The sequence below is a fragment of the Gossypium hirsutum genome, chromosome A10 (assembly GCF_007990345.1).
Source record: "Gossypium hirsutum isolate 1008001.06 chromosome A10, Gossypium_hirsutum_v2.1, whole genome shotgun sequence".
Lineage (NCBI taxonomy): Eukaryota > Viridiplantae > Streptophyta > Magnoliopsida > Malvales > Malvaceae > Gossypium > Gossypium hirsutum.
Window position 1 is genome coordinate 113,976,584 of NC_053433.1, and position 22,849 is coordinate 113,999,432.

At 30.1% G+C, this 22,849-nt stretch overlaps 2 protein-coding genes across 2 annotated transcripts; both read left to right on the forward strand.

Annotated features, from left to right (window-relative positions):
• The first annotated feature begins 15,623 nt into the window (after positions 1-15,623).
• LOC107895867 (receptor like protein 21) lies at positions 15,624-16,987 on the forward strand. Its single transcript, XM_016821082.2, has 5 exons — positions 15,624-15,753; positions 15,881-15,955; positions 16,054-16,212; positions 16,305-16,379; positions 16,587-16,987. Exons 1-5 carry the CDS (start codon positions 15,624-15,626, stop codon positions 16,985-16,987), a joined length of 840 nt encoding a protein of 279 aa, XP_016676571.2.
• Positions 16,316-18,348, forward strand: LOC107895868 (receptor-like protein 13). Its single transcript, XM_041078615.1, has 2 exons — positions 16,316-16,452; positions 16,587-18,348. The coding sequence occupies exon 2, from the start codon at positions 17,059-17,061 to the stop codon at positions 18,346-18,348; it is 1,290 nt and encodes a 429-aa protein (XP_040934549.1). The 5' UTR covers positions 16,316-16,452; positions 16,587-17,058.
• Positions 18,349-22,849: the final 4,501 nt, after the last annotated feature.

Consider the following 22,849-nt stretch of genomic DNA (forward strand, 5'->3'; position numbering starts at 1 on the left):
TATCAGATTCGTTATCCTATGTATTCACATCAAATTTTGCTTAATAAAATTCCATTTGTCCATTATGATAATCTCTTTCGAGCATTTTTGTTGAAATCACGATTTTTGCACATATAATATTCACACAAAAGATGTTATGCATATTACTCTGGAAAGTCTCTAAATAGTACAAGGACCTGAAACAGGGCCACTAGTCAGGACTAACCAGGTTCAAAGTTGGAAAACATTAGAAAAAGAGTAGTCCAAATTAGGACTATTTCTTCAAATTTTCTGTCAGAGATAACGACTAAGCAAGAAGACGCGATAGCACATCAATGATAGAACCCGGACGAATTATGAGCAATGACACCTTAAGCGTTTAAAAAGGAATTACTCTCATAACATTTCTACATTCATAATCATTCATTTAGTTAGGAGCACTTAGTTCATTCAGATCATAGCATTCTAATTACTTGACATAAACACCACGTATAGCCAGGGGCATTGAATTCATTTAGATCATGGCACCCTAATTATTTGGCATACACAGATACAGGAAACCCATTCTACATCTCATGTCTTTAGAAGACAATGTAGCGACATTGGCGAATCTAGCAGATTTGGCGTCTTTGTATTATCAGAGGGCAGATCGAAGATAGCAGATTTGGCGTCTCTGTATTGGCAGAGAGCAAATCTAAGATAGCAGATTTGGCATCTCTATATTGGCGGAGAGCAGATCGAAGATAACAGATTTGGCATCTCTGTATTGGCAGAGAGCAGATCGAAGATAGTAGATTTGGCGTCTCTGTACTATCAGAGGGCAGATCGAAGATAACAGATTTAGTGTCTCTGTATTGTCAGAGGGCAGATCGAAGATAGCAGATTTGACGTCTCTGTATTGGTGGAAAGCAGATCGAAGATAGCAGATTTGGCGTCTCTGTATTGGCGGAAAACAGATCGAAGATAGCAGATTTGGCGTCTCTATATTGGCGGAGAGCAGATCAAAGATAGCAGATTTGCCATATCTGTATTGGCGGAGAGCAGATCGAAGATAGCAGATTTGGCATCTCTGTATTGGCAGAGAGCAGATCAAAGATAGCAGATTTGGCGTCTCTGTATTGGCGGAGAACAGATCAAAGATAGCAGATTTGGCGTCTCTGTATTGGCGGAGAGCAGATCAAAGATGGCAGATTTGACGTCTCTATGTTATCGGAGGGCAGATCGAAGATAGCAGATTTGGCATCTCTGTGTCGACAGAGAGCAGATCGAAGATGACAGATTTGACATCTCTGTATTAGCAGAGAGAAGATCGAAAATAACAAATTGATGTTCCCGAGTTTTCAAGAAGCAAGTTGAGAATAGCCAATTTGACACTCCTGAAGACATCAGAATACCTTTGGGGAAGATGAGGATCAAGATTTTGAGACTTAGCCAGACCGAGCAAATTTAGTCCTTTTTATAGTCTTTGCTCTATTCTCGTTACACGACAATAAGCAAAGAGGGGCAGCTGTAGTGGGCCAAATTCGCTCGGCCCATTAGTCTCAAACTAAATAGTAAAAAGCCCAATAATTAAATAAATGTCCATTTAGTTAGTGTCCTATTAAAGACCCAATAACTAAACCATGACCCAAGACCCAATTTTAACTTAACCCAAATTTACAAGGCCCAATAGGCCCAGAATATTAAACCAAGACAAACCCTAAATCACACCCTTTCTCCTGCGCCGCAACAACAACCGGACAGTAGCTCCATGCCTCTGTACACCCCAGCCTCCTGGCGCCACGCCCACGCTCTCGTACACACGCAAACACCACCCCGTACCTGCAAATACAGGAAAGACAACAGCAGCAGAAACAAACAAAAATTGTATTTCTTATTTTTATTTCCTTTTTATTTTCTTTTCTTTTGGCCGGCTATAAAGCCAAGCTCCGAATCTCTATAATTTTTTACGCGAAAATACGCATACAAAGATAATAGAGAACGTTCAAAAAAATAGCAAAGGTGATTTCTGCTTCAGATTTCTATATTTTGTCTTCTTTTTTCTTTTTCTCCGGTATTCTACTCGAATCTTTCATCATCGTATTACGAAAATAAAAGGAAAGAGATGAAGTGAACTTACCTTGTTCTTTGGGTCCTCGGCCTTCCTTTGCTCCGTCGAAATCGGAGTTTTGAGGGGGCTTCGAAGCCGCTAGGTGACCTTTCAAGGTCCGAACCAGTCGATTGCTGCATGTGAAGGCAGATCGGCGCTGGCATTAAAGGGGTAGAGTTCGGATGAGAAGAAGAATAGAGGCTAGGGTTTCGGTTGAACATGCCAAAAGAGGTCTTTATAAAGAACCCAAAACGGTGCCGTTTGAGCTCGTTTCAATGGCCCAAAACAGTGCCATGCGAATGAGGCCGACCCGACCAGGCTCCTAACCCTCAGGATCCGCGTGTTTGCTGCGGTAAAGGGTTAATTGCGCTTTAAATCCCTCCCCTTTCGCGCCATGTTTAAATCGGCCCGTCTGCCATTTTTTTTAATTGTTTCCTTTAATTTATGCTATTTTGCAATCAGGTCCGTGCTCGTGCGCAGCGTCTTGAGGCCTGGATTAATTCCAGTTCGAGTCCCTACGCTTTGTGCACTTCACACTTCAGTCCTTTTTTAGTTTTGTCGTCAAATTATCCTTTTGATTTTGGATTGATTTTGATTAAACCCTTTTAGTTTATAACTGTTATTCTTGACTGCTTATTCATGATTATTTTGAAGTTTCTTTTATTATGTTAATATTTTTATTTTATTTTCTATATACATATATACTATAATAAAGTTAAGTTATCTTCTTACATATGATGTTTTGGTATTATTCTAACCATATATTTTAGCCTTTTTTATATGTTTTGCATATGTGTTCTACTTAAATTATTTTCATACTTGCTTATATTAGTAAATATGTTGGATTAACATACGTCATTTAGTCCTATACATGTTATCATCTCCACGTTATTTTACATGCACTTGCTTTTAAATTTATATGTATATATATATGTATATGTATTAACATATTTGTTACCTCAATAGATTTTTTATTTAAAATACTCGTTGCTTTATGTTTCTTTTATTCTCTTTATATATATAAAATTGTTTTTAGAAACTTCCCTCTTGTATTTTTAAAATTATCATTTTTGAATACCTTTTTTATATATCATATTACTTATGTGTTCTATATATCCTATTATTTAAATATTTTGATATGAGGATATGTATATTTTTTAAACCAATTTAAAATTATATATGTATTATTATTAATCTCATTCTTTTATAAATTTATATGTACATTTTTTTATAAATCTATTTTGGGCCTTATGTTTTGTCATGTATTTTTTTGTATTATATATTTTGTTGTACTATCATATATTTCGTTAACTCTTAAATATATTTGTGTTTAAAAACATTTTACATGCAATTTGACTTAAATTTCCATATTATAATATCTATTTCAAAAATTATATATCTATCTCTAGTCTTTCCTTATACATATATATATGAATTAGTTAATCTACATTTTATGTGTCCATTTATTCGTCTTCATTTTAAAATAGTTTTATACTGTATCATGTCTTTGATTTGCATCTTGTTTGTGTCTAATATTAATCATTTTATTTCCCATGCATGTTATCGTTGTATTATTCATTTATTCATTGTTTCGTAGTAATTATCCTCCATGTATTATCGCAATTGGATCACACTTTTAGGTTAGCGATTTAATTATTTGTACGTTAGTTGATCACATCTCGTACACGCCTATTACCTCATATCATCGTTTTCCATCTTGTTTTTGAAATGTGGTTTTTCTATAAAACCCGAATCTTATGATTAATTTTGTCTTATTTCAAATCGAATTAATACGTCTTAAGCTAGGTTTATAATCATTTGTTCAAAAATTCTTTAAAACGAAGACGAGATTCGATGTTTGGCGATTCGCAGAAGCGTGCCCTAACGTGTTGGGTTGCAATTTTGTGTTTGCTCAAAATAATCAAATATCGCTCGAAATTTCACTCACGTCTTCTAAAATTCTTTAAAACGAAGACGATATTCGATGTTTGGCGATTCGCGGAATCGTGCCCTAACGTGTTGGGATGCAATTTCACGTTTACTCAAAATAATCGAATATCGCTTCGAAATTTCACTCACGTCTTCTAAAATTCTTCAAAATGAAGACGAGGTTCGATAATTAGCAATTCGCGGAATCGTGCCCTAACGTGTTGGGTTGCAATTTCGCGTTTGCTCAAAATAATCAAGTATCCCTTCAAAATTTCATTCATATCTTCCAAAAACTTAAAAAAAAAACGAAGGCAATATTCAGCATTTGACAATTCGAGAATCATGCCCTATCGTGCTGGGTTGTGATTTCTCGTTTGCTCAAAACGATCGAACATTCCTTTATATTCTCACTCATGTTTATAAGAAAAAATATTTAGAAACGAAGACGATGTTCAATGTTTGGCGATTTGAGAATTGAGCCCTATCGTGCTGGGCTTCGATTTTTCGTTGGACTAAATAGTTGAGCATCCTTTTGTAATTCTCGAATTATAAGTTTTTGGACGTCGAAACAGGAAGATTTTTGGCAACCAACTCGGGTTATTCAAATATTATTAAAAAAGAACCACATTTCAAAAATATTTTTAATTTTAGACATAAGGACGATATTTAATCGATTTGGTACCAATTTTTGGGCGTAGTGAGGGTGCTAACCCTTCCTCATACGTAACCGACTCCCGAGTCCGTTTTCTAAAATTTTCGTAGACCAGAATCGTTGTTGTAGTAAATCACAAATGTTTTATTAAAATAACCAAATTCTTAGGTGATCCGATCACACCAAAACAAAAGAATCGGTGGCGACTCCATGCATTTTTTTTTCAAAAGTCGATTTCCCCCCTTTTTTTAAATTATAATTATTTTTAAATCAAGGGACGGTTTCGACATCTACCATATACCTATAAATTCCAAACCAACATATTAAATTAAGTTACATTCAAAATTAACGATGTTTAATTGCTTAAAGACTTACCTTGGATATCGACGAATGATGTAAATCAACTATTCGACTATTTTTGCTTTTCCTCGATCCAAGTCCGATTTCTTTTGTTCTTGATCTATACAATTTTCAAATTAATCTCATTCAAATACAATTTCATTCAATTTAATCCAACAACATATAAATTGGAAAATTACCATTTTACCCCTGATATTTTGTATTTTTACAAATTAGTCCTAATTGCATAAAACACAAAATAAGCAAAATTTGCTCAAACTATGCTTAGGCCGAATACTCCTCATACCCAAACAAGTCCTCACTTTTTTTTATTTTAAATTTTAGTCCTTCAATTTATTATTTTTGCAATTTAGCCCTAATTACTCAAATTCATCAAAAATTCCAATACAAAACATATTAATCCAAAACATATCTTTCATAATTTATTATTAAACATCATAAAATACAAATATTCATCAATGGCATAACTCAAAACATTCATCAAAATAAAAAATTCTAGCATGGGTCGGATAGTATTCGAAGCAACGATATCAAAAACGTAAAAGTTATCAAAAACTAAGCTAAACTCATACCTTAATCAAACTTGAATACAACTGAAACCTAGCTTCTTTTTATTTTCCTTTCTATTTTCATATTTGCTCAAAGAGAAAATTATGAACCATGGCTTTTTAATTATGTTATATTATAACTTATATTATCATATTATTTAATTACTTATTTAACCTTTAATATATACTATGGATTCTTTATAATGGTTGTATACAACCGTTTCAACACCAATATTATGGTCTATTTGCAACATAAAACCTCCATATTAAAAGAACAACAACAAATTATTATCAAAAACAAATTATTATGTGGCCACGTTTTCTAGTGAATCCACTTATTCATCTTTTCTTTTGGCTTTCCCAAAAGTCAATCCCTACTTCTTCTGAGGTGATATGCTATGGAGAATTTCAGGACTTTGCTCCCCAAAAATAGAACCCATAAAAATATTTATTGTTATTATATTATTAGTTAACAGTAGAATAATTATATTCTTATAAATAAAAAAATACTTATATATAATAATATTAATATCGAGAGAAATTAATCTTATGGGTTTTAACTGACAATACCAAAGGCCGTGGTTCAATTCTTGCTATTATTTTGGAAAATTGAGAATGAAATTAACCCCAACTAGAGAAAAATAAAATTAGTTGGGCCCATATTTTGGAGAATTGAGAATCATATTTGCTTTATTTAAATTTAATTTTGTTTTACTTGTTTTTATTTTGTTTTTATTTAATTTCTATTAGATTTAATCCTCTTTTCTTTAATTTTGTAGATTCATCTAATATCAGTAAGAACAAATCGTAAAATTAATCAGTCTAATTTTTGTGAGATTGACCTTATTTACTGTTACTATAAATTTAATTTAATTTCAGTTTAAGCGTAGGAATTTATTTTTTGTGGATTCGACATTCATCAACCCTTAGTCTAGTTGAAAATGAGCAAATCGATTGAAAGGCTAATATGACATCTATTAAGTCTAATTGCGGAGATACATTTTCTTGGGTATCGAAGCAAATGACTCCTAAAAGATAGACACATATATGTGATTGATTAAACAGACAATACATCATAGGACCCAAATAGAAGATATCCTAAATTTATTTATGAATTTATTCATTTATGACGTTTATACTCGGCTTTCAAAATTTCCAATTCTGCTATTTAAGGCTCTGCATCAGCACCCTACCCGTAATACATATTAATACTATATCAAAAGCAACTCCATTTAGCTCTATGTGGTCAGGCCAGTTCACCAGCCACATTTTTTACAGGTCAAGTATTGGTGCAAAGCCTTAAATTGTTGAGTTGCAAATTTTGAAAGCTGAGTATGATAAATATGCTGCATCAAGTGCCAGTGGTCAAGTCGGCTTTCGCCGTTCACATCTAATTCTAAGCTTTTTAGTTTTGAATCTGTTGGATGTATTCAATTTCTTATCATGTAAAATGTATATTATGCTAATTGCAACATAATAAACGCGGTTCTTGGCAACAATGCTGCGCCATTGACAAGTTTGTTTACTTTAACGCCTTTCACATTGTTAAATCACTAAAACGAAAAAGAAAAAAAAAAGAAGACACTGGTGTGCAAAATGGAATTTTTATTATAAATTAATTATTAAAATATTTACATTGAAAATTAATTATTTTGAATGGGTAGAGCTCCCTTGTACATTTTACACCATCAACTGAAGTGAAATAATTTCTTTTTTGGATGAAATTAAATTGTATGGTTTTATAAAAAGTGAATGTAAAATTTTAATTTTAAGGGGTTGGGAGCCTACCATCCGCATGCGAAATCACATTTTTCACAAATTCATCAGGATGAAGGGTCAATGTGAAATTATCGTCTAGATTCCGTTCATAAATCCCTACATGCGAAATGACATTTTCTTTTTACGTTTTACATAGATTTCAATACCTTTAGTCAGTCCACGCTGTTGCTACTATGGAGAGTTTTAGGACTTTGTTCCCCAAAAATAGAACCAATTAAAATATTTATTGTTATTATATTATTAGTTGATAGTAAATCATTATATTCTTATAAATAAAAAAATTTACTTATATATAATAATATTAATACCCAGAGCAATCAATCTTATTTTGGAAAATTGAAAATGAAATTAACCACAACTAGGCAAAAATCTAATTAGTTGGGCCCATATTTTGGAAAATTGAGAATGAAATTAATCACAACTAGAGCAAAAATCAAATTAGCTGGGCCCACAATTTGGAAAATTGAGAATCATAGTTGTGTATAAAGCTTAAGGTTTTGGTTCATCCAAATGCTCCAAGGTAGCAGCTGAGTGGATTTGAGATGATGGATCTTAAATTGTTATGGATATTGCTCACTACTTCTCTGTTTTTCATACAGACCCAGGGGTGCTGGGAGCAGGAGAGAGTTGCTCTCTTACAACTCCATTCTGTTTTCGATGTTAGCGACTGGATAGCTGAGAAAGGTTCGAATTGTTGTCACTGGATAGTAGTGGACGAGTGAAAGGACTTTCTCTTTCTATCAAACATTTATGGAACTCGGGACGTCCATCTTGGTCTCTCGATGTTTCTTTATTTCTCCCTTTTAAAGAATTGAAGAGTCTTGATTTATTCCGGAATGGAATAAAGGATTTTATTGATAACAAAGGTTTGTCGCACTGCCGATGGAAATTTAGTTCAAGTTAGTGATTTTTCTCTATTCAATATTTTATAATTTGTTTCTTTCAACCAAAAAAATCCTTCTTGCAGTATCTTTATCATCTGCCTTCAGCAATTTGGAAATCCTTAAATTATCTCTTAATGATTTCCATGACAGTATTTTATCAAGTGAGCTTTCATCTCCCAAATATTTTAATTGGTTTTGAGTAGATTCATTTTGGGTAATTTATTTTTGGTTTCATATTTTTTGTTACTTTATTTAGAATAATTTTTAATTTAATATGATAGTGAATTTTGGCAAATCATATTAAATTTAATATTATTTCTTTCACTTGATCTTTAAAGTACATAGTTTTTTGGCTCAAATAAGGACCTAATGGTTTAGTCGACATTGAATTAATCCTTTGAGCGTTAAAAAAGTTAGCTAGGATATCCAATTTACAAATTGTCATGTGTCAAATGATAATTTCACAATGATAGCATCACTTAATAAAAAACTAAAAATCATTTTTCAAAGAAAAAATTATCTCAAAGTGCAAAATTTTAATCACAAATTTGAGTCTCATTTGTGTAAATGATATTTAGATTTTTGGTTTGTTTGTTTCTATTCTAGCTTATGCCCTACCATGGGCCCTGTATGTATTTATTTTAATATGCCTTGCGGATATTTTAGTTATTAATCCGAATATAAAAATAGATGATAGCAACAATTAATTAATAAAAAAATAAAATTATCCTTTTATTTAAAATCATTTAATAAAAAAATATTAAGGTTTATTGTATTTTCCATAAAACCTCGGGGGAATAATTGGATTTTTATTTATTTAAACTCGAATAGAAGTGAAGAGTCTGCCAAACTTGAACGTCTTGGATTTAAGCTTCAATAGGATCCAAAGTCTCCAGCATTTCCAAGGTATAAACCAAGTTCTCAAGTTAGTATGATCCATGAATTTATGAGCAACTCAGCTAATATATTAAATCCTTAGTAATAAATTATTACTGCACCAGATTAGATAAAAGCATTGAGAGAACATTTTAGCTTTTAAAATTTAGGTATAATTGTTAACACAGTTAAACAGTTTTTTAAATTTAAATTTATTATAATGTCATTTTTTTAGTTACATTACTATAAGTAATAAATTTTTTTTTGTTTGTTTTAAATTGTCACCATAATAAATTTAACAAAAAAAAATTGTGTTAACAATTGGAGTTGAATTATAAAATCTGAAAAAGTAAAGAAATTAAATTTCTTGAAATTAAAGTACAAAAACTAATTTTCTAATTTATGAAGAGTATAGGGACCTATAATATATTTTAACCATTATTTTTATTTGAAGATATAAAAAACAATTTTTAAATATCACTAATTTTCTACAGAGATGAATTTGGAAGAGCTTGACTTGAGTTGGAATAGGTTGAAGAACAGTGATCTGACATATATTAAGGGGTTAAGTCTAAAGTCCTTGAATATTGGAGAAAACCTACTACAAGGATCAATCGATATTGGAGGTATGTACAATTAATTTCATAAACCAATAAATTAAGCTACACGTAAAGAAGTTTTTTTAATAATTTTTTAACTTTTAGAAGAATTTATAGTCTATTATATGATCATATCATATAGGATTGATATTTTGGGAAATGAATTAAAAAACATTTATGTATTTATTTCTAGTACATGTGCATGGTTTTTTCAAAAAAATATAAAGATAAGTAATTAAATTTAAATTTTTTTGGTAAAACGATGATTTAAACTCATGTTATTTTTAGGGATAATTATTTTTGTGACAATTATTTAAGTGGACTAACAAAATGAGTATTGAATTGATTTGGATAGCGTTGTTAAATAATCTGACAAAGCTGAAGAACTTGGATATGAGTTCAAATAGAATTGAGAGCCTTCAATATTCTCATGGTATGTATTTGATATATTTTACTCTATCAGATTTCATATACAAATAATTTGTATGTATATATGCATACAAATGCTTTGTGGATGGTGAGAAACAACTTAATTAATTTAGAAATGTTTGATTTGAGTCATAATTCCTTTTTATACTACCCTATTAACACATCTCGGGGCTTTCCAATTTGAAGTTTATGAGCGTAGAGAATAACCTAAGTGAAGGATTTACTAAATATTATATTTATTGAAGGTATAATTAAATTAATTAACTTCAAATATATATTAAATGATTTTAAATAATTACTTAATGATAAATTTGGCCACTAATGTTTGCATGTTTTGGTAAAATGATCCAAATTGTATTTTGGAGCTGTTTTTTGTCATCAACCTTTATTTTTTTTTCAAATTGCTTTTTCTAATAGGTTTAATGAATAAATTCAAGGATTCAATCTTTTTTTAGAAGGTTTAAATCTTTCATACGTTTGTTTATTGAGAGGTTTTCCTACCGAGTTAAACTTTTTTTTAGATAATTTTGTTTATTTTATTTAAATTAAGAGTTATTTTTTTAATTTCATGTATTATTTATTTTATTATTTTCCACATGTAATGATCTTATAGTGCTATTTAAGTAATAAATTATATCTCTTTAAAAATATCCTATGTATGAAATTCTACATCATCCCCATTCACTTTTTTAACAGTACTTTCTTTAAATTTATTAGAAAAAGCAGTTTGAAAAAGAAAACAAAAATTAATGACTAAAAAAATTTTAAAAATACAATTAAAACTATTTTGACAAAAACATACAAACATTAATAGTGAGATTTGTCATTAAGCCTTAAACAAATCAAACTATGAGTTACTGCATTATTTAACTGCTTTCTATTTTGCAAATCTTTAGTGATAATGCCACAATGATCATAGCATCATTTGAAAAAAAAAATTTAAAAGAAAAATTCATCTTAAAGTTAACGATTTTGGTTTAATGGCAAAATTAAATCCTTAAAAATTTTAAGATAATATTTTTTTAATTTTATTCTGTGTAAACCATATTTAAATTTTTAGTTTGTGTTGTAGGTCAATTTTAGCCTATTTACATTAAATTTTCAAAACCCACTTACATTAAACTCCAAAACCCAACACATTAAACACCCAAAACCTAATAGCCTAACCTAACTCTAGCCCAAATCAAAAAAAAGAGAGAAAAGAAAAATCTGAAATTTCAAACTGCCTTCAACCACTCTCTGCCATCCCTGTAAAAGAAGACCAAATTAGCAAAGAAACAATAGCAAGCAAAAGCAAGACAATACAAAACAGTGATTGAATAGTAACAAGGCTGAGAAATAAGAAAAGTAAAAAAGAAAAAGCTATGACATGTACAAACAGGCTATAAAAGCCGAATTTACAATGTAAAATAGGAGGGATTTTTAGTTTTTTCTTTTCTTTGGTTGTTCTGTTTAGAAAAAAAGAAAAAAGACTGTTAGACAAGTATTGAAAATTGAAAAGCAAAACAACAAGAAGAAAGAAAGGTTGATTTTAATCTCTTTTTTTCTTATTCCTTTAGTTTCCTTTCCTTTTTTTTTTGTTTTCTTTTGATTCGATCTCATTATTTTCATTATAAATCGTTTTTAAATAAAAAATAAAAAACTCACCTGGATCTTGGTGGCCCTGACCACCGTTGACGGTGAAAGCCCCGGCGACTTCAAAGAGCCATGATGATGGCGGCAAAAATGGGTTTAGAAACCCTAACCAAAAGGGGGAGAAGGGAATGGGGGTTCTCTGTTTTTGTTTGAATAAGAATGAAGCAAAAAAAAAATAAAAAAAATTATAAGAAAATAACTTAAATACTATAGACGAAACGGCGCCGTTTTGGTGTGTGGGTTCAGGGGCCAAAACGACGTTGTTTTGGTCTCTGACCCGAAACCCGACCCAAGGAAGCCCAGGATCCGTGTGTTTTTGGACCAAGGATCTATTTGTGCCCTTGGTCCTTCCTCTTTTGAGGCCGTCTTAATGTGGTCCCATTCTACTTTTTCTTTTTTCGATTTTACCCAAAATTTAATTTCTATTTCATTTTAACCCCCATGTGAACTGCGTCATTTCAGAAATGGGAATTTTTTTCTATTGATCCCTGCTCTCTTCCACGTGTTCGCATTTGGTCCTTTATCATTTTTCAAGTTGATCCTGAATTTTACTTTAGATTCGTTTTAGTCCTATTTATTATATTTAATATTGTAATTGGATTAATTGGTTTAATGTTGTTATGTTTATTATTATTCCACTATTTTATCTAATATGGATTATCATCATTATTTTACTCTATTATTATAAAACGTATCGTTATTATTATTATTATATATTAGTGCATATTTGTTATATACGTACATGTATATGTATATATATAGTAGTGTTTTTCATTATTTTATTTTAATATTTTATTATATTTGCTTTTTTTTTTCATCGCAATATTATTATATATATTAGTATATTTTTTTCATACATATATGCATATATATATATAGTAGTGCTCTTTTTTATTACTTTATTTTAATATTTTATTATATTTGCTTTCTTGCATTGCAATATTATTATATATATATTAGTGTATATTTTTTATGTGCGTATATGTATATCTATTTTTATAGCTTTTTTTATTATTTTATTTTAATATTTTTATTATGCGTGCTTTTTGTATTTTGCTATTATTATTATTATTATTATTATACAATAGCGTATACTTTTTATTATATATGTATATATATATTTGTACATAGTCTTATCTTTTTTATTACTTTATTTCAATTTTTTTATTGTATTTGTTTTTTCATATTTCAATATTATTATTATTATATAGTAGTATATAATTTTTATTACCTATGTACATGTATATATATATAGTATTATTTTTTAATTAATTTATTATTTTTATTATATTTTATTATTCTTTTTTATTTTAATATTATTACTATTATTATTATCATTGTTAATATAGTGAATATTTTTGTTATGTATATATATATGTATAGGTATTTATATAATAGTATTTCTAATTACCTTATTTTAATATTATTATTATATTATACACTTCCCTTTTTATGTTTATTTATTTATTTATTACTTTATTACTAATTATTTTAACTTATTAATTATTATTATCATTATCGCTATTGTTATTACTTCACTATCATAATATAATGTATCATTAATATTACTTTTATTTTCATTATTTTTATTATTACTATTATTCTTTATTGTCATGGTTATTATGTTTTTTTATAACTATTATTTTTATCACTAATATTATTATTGTTAAATTTATTATTTTTTACTTTTATTATAATTACTATTGTTATTATTATAGCTTTTCTTTTATACATTTACGTCTTATATAATACATTGATTTTATTATTTATTCGTTTATACTTTTATGTAATTTCAAACTTTGGATTTTATTATTATTATTATTATTATTATTATCTTGTATCATTATTTTGTTTCACATAATACTTATCTATATTTATTCCATTATTATTTTATCATTTTTTACTTAAATTATAAGTTCGTTTACACTTATTACATAATATTTGTTATTTTTATTGTCATTATCATCATCATTAACATACATATATACGTGTGTATTTTTCATGTGTATATTAGTATTTTTACCATTACTACGAATACTATTCCTTTTATTATTTTAGAACATTATTTCTATTGTGAATATTATTGTTATTTTTATGCTAATATTATATTTTAATGTTTTTCATTAATTGTATCATCGCTTGCATTGTTTACAATTTCCTATCGCAAATGATATTTTTTATGTTTTCTAATCAACTTCAAAAATAAATAAGGCAACATACCGATTTAACATTGAGTCGTCGGTTTCATCGCTATGTTGGGTGAATATCAATCGGCTTGTGTTAAAAACGGAACGTCCTTCTCAAAAGAAATTGAGATTGTAAAAATTCTCGTGTTTTGATCGGATCATGATTAAATATTACATTGAACTCGCATTTTTGAAAATTAAGACAATACATGCTTAACGAGATACCAATTTTGGGCGTCGCGAGGGTGCTAATACTTTCCTCGTGCGTAACCGACTTCCGAACCTTATTTTTTCTCTGGCTTTTGATGTAGACCTAAACTCGGCCTTCTTTTTGTTTAAAAAAATAAAATTTCTTTTAAAAAGAAGGATTTATTAGGTGTCCGATCACACCTAGAAAAAGGATCGGTGGCGACTCCCTCTTTTAATAAAACTAAAATTCCATTTTCAAAGTTTTCAAATAATCGCCTCAACTAGCGATCAAAGTAAAATTTTTACGTCGTTTATATATTTATTTATAAAAATAATTTATTCTGACTCATGTCTTATCATGGGCCCTTTATATATTTATTTTAATACGTCTTGTAGATATTTTATTTATTAGCCTAAATATAAAAATAAATTATAATAAAAAATGAATAGAACAATAATTAATTAATAAAAAATAAAATTATCATTTTATTTAAAATCATTTAATAAATAAACATGAATTTTTATTTATTTATACATATATTTCATTGCTCTCGAATTAAAGTGGAGAGTCTACCAAACTTGGAGGTCTTGATCTTAACCGACAATAGGATCGAAAGTCTCCGGCATTTACCAGGTATAAATTGAATCCCATATTCAATCAGCAAACTTCTCAAGTTAGGATGATCCATGAATTTATATGAGCAACTCAGCTAATATATTAAATCATTAGTAATAAATTATTACTGCACCAGATAAGACAAAAGCATCGGGAGAAATTGAATATTTTTTATTAAAATATACCATAACTTCCTATATTCTTTGTCAATTTAGAGTAATTGAATTTTTATTTATTTAAACATATATTTCATTGTTGTTGAGTAGAAGTGAAGAGTCTGCCAAACTTGAAGGTCTTGGATTTAAGCTACAATAGGATCTAAAGTCTCCAGTATTTACGAGGTATAAACCAAAGTTCTCAAGTTAGAATGATCCATGAATCTATAAGCAACTCAGCTAATATATTAAATCATTAGTAATAAATTATTACTGCACCAGATAACACAAAAGCATAGGGAGAAATTGAATATTTTTTATTAAAATATACCATAACTGTATTTTTTTGAATTTGAAATTTAATCATTCTACTTTTTAAAATTTAATATTCAGGTTTAATTGTTAATACGGTTAAACATTTTCTTAAATTCAAGTTAATTTTAACATCATTCTTTTAGTTACATTACTACCAATTGATTTTTTTTTTGTTTTAAAATGTTACACCAACAAATTTAACAAAAAACTATGTTAATAATTAGACCTAAATTTTCAAATTTGAAGAGTAAAGGGACTAAATTTTTTGAAATTAAAGTACAAAAACTAAATTTCAAATTTATGAAAAGTATAGGAACCTATAACATGTTTTAACCAATATTTTTTGTTTCAAGTTATATAAAACAAATTTTCCATGAAACAATATAACAAATTTTCTACAGATATGAATTTGGAAGAGCTTGACTTGAGTGGGAATAGGTTGAAGAACAGTGATCTGACATATATCAAGGGGCTAAGTGTAAAGTCCTTGAATATTGGAGGAAATCTAGTGCAAGGATCAATCGATATTGGAGGTATGTACAATTAATTTCATAAACCAATAAGAAGTTTTTTAGAATAGGACACAACTTAGAATTTCATAGCTATATTTTTGTAATGATTATTTAACTGACAAAATGAATATTTAACTGAATTGAATAGTGTTGAATAATTTGACAAAGCTGAAGGAGTTGGATATGAGTAATAATGAAATTGAGAGCCTTCAATATTTTCATGGTATGTGTTGATATATTTTACTCTATCAAACTTCGTATAGATACATACAATTTTAATATTCCCTTGATAATAAATCTACTTATCTAAATGCTTTGTAGATGGTGAGAGACAACTTAAGTTGATCAATTTAGAAAAGCTTGATTTGAGTTACAATTTTTTCAATAATACCTTATTGGCACGGCTCGGAGGACTTTCCAATCTGAAGTCTTTGAATGTAGGGAATAACTTAATTAATGGATCAATAAATATTATTGAAGGTATAATTACATTTAATGATTATTGAACAAATCAAGCTACTTTCTTCAGTTATTGCATTAATTAACTACTTTCTATTTGCAAATCTTTATAGAATTAGATGGTTTGATCAATTTAGAAGAATTAGTGTTGGATGGTTCACATCTCAGCAACATTCTTCACAGCATTCGTGTGTTGAATTCTCTCAATCAAAGCCTTGTCTTTGCATGACTGTGGGCTGACCGGAACACTACCTACCCAAGGTAAATTAACTATGATTTAATTATTTAAGCGAGACTAAACGATTTCTTATCATTGATTTTGGAGACGAGTCCATATTATTTAACTAATTTTGAAAAAGTAACTGTTTATTATTATTATTGAATTTGTTTTACAGGATGGTGTGACTTACGGAAGCTTGAGGTGTTGGATATTAGCGAAAATGCACTTGAGGGAGAACTTCCTTCATGTTTGGCTAACTTATCATCTCTTTATCATTTGGATATTTCTGGTAATCAATTCATTGGAAATGGTGCCTCCACTACTCTAGCCAATCTCACATTGCTTAAATTTGTTTTTCTTACGCGAAACCTATTTAAAGTTCCATCTTTTTTCATGTCATTTGCCAACCACTCACATCTCGAAGTCCTCTTCAGCGATCAAATTGAGTTAGTCAAAGAGCCTGCCATTCGAACTTGGATCCCAAAATTCCAAATAAAAGTTTTTCGTTTGTCAAATTGTACACCAAAGGAAGTCCACAATGAAGTTCCCAAATTCCTCTATACCAATATGACCTAAGAGTTATTGATCTTTCATATAATAATTTTGGAGGAAACGTTCCTTTGTAGTTGTTAGAGAACAATACAAGAATGGGAGGATTTTTAATGAAGGGCAATTCTTTTATCAACCGTGATCTCCAGTTCCCTTCACATCCAAATCCATACATGTTCGTATTTGATCTATCTGCAAATAAAATACAAGGCCAAATTCCAACAAACATTTGTTCATTTTTCCCACAACTAAGGATGTTAAACTTATCTAGCAATATCCTTGAAGGTAATATTCCTCCTTGTTTGGGTAGTTTGAAAAGTGGGTACATTGGGTTCTATTTAGATCTATCACATAATCAGTTACATGGAGGAATACCAGAAAAGTTAGCTAAAAGTGACTCATTAGTGTTTCTTAGACTATCGAATAATCGTCTGAGTGGGAAGATAACCCCAACTATCTTTGGCTTAAATTCATTAAATTTTTTATATTTAGATGGCAACAACTTTGATGGGAGGTTACCGAGTATTGATATCACAATTGTCCGTCTATCTCCCCTTATGGTTATGGATTTAAGTAATAACAACTTGTCAGGCAAGCTCCCAAGATGGATATCGAATCTATCTGAATTGACGGCATTGGATTTATTCAACAATCAACTTGAGGGTTCCATTCCAAGGGATTTGTGCCATATAGATGGATATCGGGTCTATGTAACTTTGTTTATTGAGAATCCAATTGATGAAAAAGTGGATTATACGACAAAGAGATCTTCTTACATATACAAGGAAAACATTCTTAAGGATATGTCTGGAATTGATTTATCATGTAACAGGTTAACAGGAGAAATACCCTTTGAGATTGGAAAATTGAGAGAAATTCGTTCATTGAACTTGCCGCACAACAATTTGACTGGACATATACCATCAACGTTTTCAAGGCTTAATAAAATTGAGAGTTTAGATCTTTCTCACAACAACCTAAGTGGAATAATCCCTATAGAATTGATGGAGTTGTATACCCTGGAAGTTTTCAATGTGTCATACAACAACTTGTCAGGGAGTATTCCATATCAGAAAGCTCAATTTGTGACCTTTGATGAAAGCAGTTACATGGCAAATCCTTTTCTCTGTGGACATCCCCTGCCAAAAGATTGCAATGAGCCTAATTCACCATCAACAACAACACCAAATGCCTCATACAATGAAGAAGAAAGTGGCTTGATGGACACGTATGTTTTCCAAGTGACCTTTTTTGTTTCTTATGTAATTGTGTTATTGGTTATTGCTACCATTTTGTATATAAATCCATATTGGCAACGAGCATGGTTTTATTTCATTGAACACTGCACCAACACTTGCCGATATTTTATTGAGGACAATCTTCTATGATTTTCCATCTTAAAAAGAAGCAAGTAGCCTTGTGCTTTGATGGTTTACATTTGTATGTATTTAGTTTTCATGCTTTTCTATTATTCGAAGTTTGTTTGGGTTATCTGCTTTGAACTTTCTAAAGCTAGACTGTAATATTTTTGTTCTATAATAATAAACATTTTATTATGAGGAAAGCATATTTACTTTATACAAATTTAATTAGAATATTCAATTAATGTTTTATGATTTCCAATATCCAAATAGTATAAAGTTAACATATTGTAGCACGCATGCTTCCTATACATAAAATGGAACATCATATATCTTTAACAAAAATACTTAAACAAATTATATTAACAATTGTATCATTAAATTGTTAGAAAAATAAATAATAAAGATTGAAACAAGAAAAAAAATTTAGTAAAATATGATGGTTTTGAGGCGTGTAGAACACTTTCCTTAAGGGTTTTACATGCCTTCAATATACAACAAAGCCCTCAACACTCCAAATAGAAGAGTAAAGATGATTAATAGAAAAGTCCTTTATATAGACATTCAATATGTGTATTGTAATAGCCCAAATTTGACCGGGCTTAAATAAAACCAAATGAAATAAATAAATGAATAAATGTTTATTTATTTAACAGTCCATATAAAGTCCTTACAAGAGCCCAAACACAAAACCCAAATACCTCAGACCCGTTACAGCAAACCCAAAATAGCCCAGACCTGTTACACCCTACCCAAACCAGACCCAAATAGCAGAGGCCCGAAATTTAAAATTACCAGCTAGGGTTTTTAACCCTAGCTCTTTCTCCTCGCGCCGCAAATGGAAGATTCCAGAAGCTATCTCAACGGACGCGCCTACTCATCTCTCACGTCGTTCCAGTGATCTCCCCCATCAGCGCTGTGATTCTGCCTCCGAAATCAGCGCGTGAATCTACACCAACCCTCGTCACCACCAGATTTCTCGCAAGCACCTGCAAAAGAAAAGGAAACACAGCAGATACGAAAAACAAAAAAGGAAACTAAAATAAAAGGATTTCAGCAGATCACAATCAAAGATACGGTGGATACAGTAGACAAGAAATGGAAAGAAATCGAAGATTTCTTTCCCAGTTTATGTAATAAAGCAGTGGCTATAAAAGCCCAAATAAAATGATGTAAAGGGACTTACGTTCCGAAAAATACACATAGAGAGAATCAATAAAAATTTAGAGATTCAGCAAAAGAATTTATTCTCGCATACATATACACAGCAAGCATCTCAATCGATTGAATAAACAAAGGTGAATTTTTTTAAATATATGTACGTATATATACTGCAAATAATGAAAGGAGAAAGCAATACCTTTAATCGGCATTGAAAGGTGAGGTTTTTAAACCTCCAACCACCGTATGCGGTGGAGATGACGAGGGCGCGTGAGCGCATACAGACCCCTAGATGGAGGTCCGATGACCTTCCGAATACCCCTCCCCAACTCTCTTTCAGAGAGTTTTTTTTTTCCAGAACCGATTCAAAATGATTTAAAACCAATAGTTTGGCTTATATAGCCACAACAGAACGACGCCGTTTTAGCTTAATCCAATAAGCTTAAAACGACGTCGTATTAAGGCTAAGGATCCGCGCGTTGACCCGATTACCCGGGGAGGATTCGCGTGATTTTGAGAATTGGGTTAATTACCCAATCAGTCCTTTCACCTTTTTGTGTGTTTATAATCATGCTTTATTTTATTTATGATTTGGTCCTAACAGTTTGTATCTGTTTCAATTTAGTCCTAAATGGCCTTTTAAGGCTTAACTAGGGAAACAATGCCGTTTTGGGGATTAGGGCAAATTGTCCGGTGAGTCCATTAATCCAAACGTGTTTTCCAAGTGGCCCTCGATTTCTATTCTTTTAAAAAAATAACCCTATAAATTTTAATTCGTTTTAATTTCACCCCTTTTTTTATATACTTTTAAACTTATTTTTAATTTATTATATATATTATTTATTATATTATTATATTTTCAAAATTTGTAAATTATTATTATATATTATATTTTAACTTATATATCTTATATATTTATTTATATTATACATTATTTTAAAAACTTACATTTTTATATTATATATTATAAATTATTTCATTTTTATTATTTTTATATACTATTATATATTATCTATTTTAAAATTCACTATTAAATATTATATTTTATGTATTATTAAATGTTTATATTATTTGATATAATACAATACCATAATTTTTTATTATTTTATCTTAAAATTAAAAGTTTATCTATAACATATTATTATCACCCATATCTAAATTGTATTTTAATTATATACACATATATCCAAATTACTCACTTTATTTTATTAAACCTTTTATTTTTTTTAAAATATTATAAATTGTCCATGTATTAAATGCTATTTTCATGATTTTATGAAGTGTTGATTGCTTAATAACATATGTTACTACATTATTATTATTATTATTTTTATATATTATTGTATTTGTTTGTCTTGTTTTGTTTTTATACAATTATACATCATGCATCATTTTTTTTGGTTTATTAATATATATATGTTGAATTACACATTTATATGTTTTATCTATTCTTCTTTGATATATGTTGTTTTCTTGTATGTATATTTTACTTATTTAAAATTTGCCATATTTTTATATTTCTATTATATATATATTAATTAATGTATGACATTTATGTTATTGTTATTATGCTTTTATTTACCTATTACTATAATATGCTATCTTGTATGTTATGTTTTATTATGTTAATGCGCTCCTTCATGCATCGGTTTTAAAAAAGAGACTTCAAAGTTTTCAAAAAATAAGAAGGCAATGCTTGGTGTTTGGAAGCTTCGAAAAAGTAGTGCCCTAACTTATTGGGTTGCAACTTTTCTCGTTGAGTTCGAATAGTCAAATATCCTTCTAAATTTTTTAAGGTTTTCAAAATACGAGCAACTGTCTTGGAATTTTAAAGCGTTGTGTCCTAACTTATTGGATGTGGTGTTTTGTCGTTTCGAGATAGGGATTTCAAAAAAAGGGGGCTAACTTAGTGTCAATATTTTGATACAAGCGAATCTCAATTTTCAAAATCAAAATATTTTAAAGAGGATTGCATCTTAATTTTGTTTTTTCTGACATTAAAGACACTTGATAATCAATTAGGTACCAATTTTTGGGCGTTACGAGGGTGCTAATCCTTCCTCGTACATAACCGACTCCCGAATCCGTTTTCTCGACTTCCGTAGACCAAAATTAATATTTTAAAACAAAACATTTTATAAGGTGATCCAATCACACCTAAAAAGATTGGTGGCGACTCCCGTTTTCGTTTTTCTTAAAGTCGATTCCCATTTTCAAAACTCAATTTAAAAATGGTTTCGACAGCTTAGCGACTCCACTGGGGACTAATAAGAGAGTCAAGCCGTGTAATTGATTATCTCTTGTCCTAATGTCAGAAATTAAAAATTTTAAAATTTAATCCTCTTTGCATTACATGTGTTTGTATTATTGCATGTGTTGCTATATTCTGATATGCATTGCATTTGCATGACCGTTGTGGTCACACCCTTAAGTAGGAGTGAGAAGCTACGCCTTCGTGAGGTTTTCGCCTCCGTGCAGGATAGTGGATCACTTTCGGGATACATCCGTACCTATGGTTTCGTGAGATTTTCATCTTCGTGTAACCATAGGGAAATGTATTTCCCTGAACTGAACTCGATTCAAATGAGCCTATAATGGGTGAGGATCAAGGAATCTGCTGGTTCGGGTACCTCAAATTTTAGAAACAAACCACATATAGAAAAATTGTAAGAGCTCAATATAGATAGAATTATACTTAGGTTATCTTTGTGTTTATTAATATCATATGATACTAACTATTTTCTTTCTTTTGTGCATGTCATTTTGCATTTAAAAGGTATCGATTCACGGTCAGTTTCTAAGTTAGGAAGTTTTATTATGGAGAACGGACTTCTTGATAGAATGGAGGGCAACGTCAATGTCCATAGATGGTCTGAGCAAACTCAACTAGAAAAGGGAAATAGTATAGCTGAGGGATACGTGTCGGAGCTGCCAGATTACACTCGTATTAGTGTCACGTAGAATAATCTCTAAGAGCTTAAGGAAATTTGGGATCAGTGGGACAAAAAGACCAAGTAGTTATTTTACGATAATTACGGGGACTTACCTTACTTGCTCGATGTTCAGGTAGACGATCACTTATTCCGGGCCCTTGCTCAGTTTTGGAACCCGGCGTACAGTTGTTTCACTTTTGGGGAAGTAGACTTGGTACCTACTGTGGAGGAGTACACTGCCTTGCTTCGTTGTCCCAGATTTCAGAACGATAGGATCTATTCTCGGGCTGCCTGTGTCCCTACCTTTTGGAAAAAATTGATGATTATTACGGGGATGAGCGAGCAGTGGACCACGGCCCGAATTAAAGAAAAGGGTGAGTGCAAGTGCATTTCGTGGGACGCTTTGAAAGAGTTGATTCTGACACACCCCGATG

Coding starts and splice junctions, on each gene's coding strand:
- LOC107895867 (XM_016821082.2), top strand. CDS start 15,624: ATGAATTTGGAAGAGCTTGACTTGAGTGGGAATAGGTTGAAGAACAGT. Junction 16,213..16,304: donor ATCAATAAATATTATTGAAG/GTATAATTACAT, acceptor AAATCTTTATAG/AATTAGATGGTTTGATCAAT. Junction 16,380..16,586: donor CAACATTCTTCACAGCATTC/GTGTGTTGAATT, acceptor TTTGTTTTACAG/GATGGTGTGACTTACGGAAG.
- LOC107895868 (XM_041078615.1), top strand. CDS start 17,059: ATGGGAGGATTTTTAATGAAGGGCAATTCTTTTATCAACCGTGATCTC.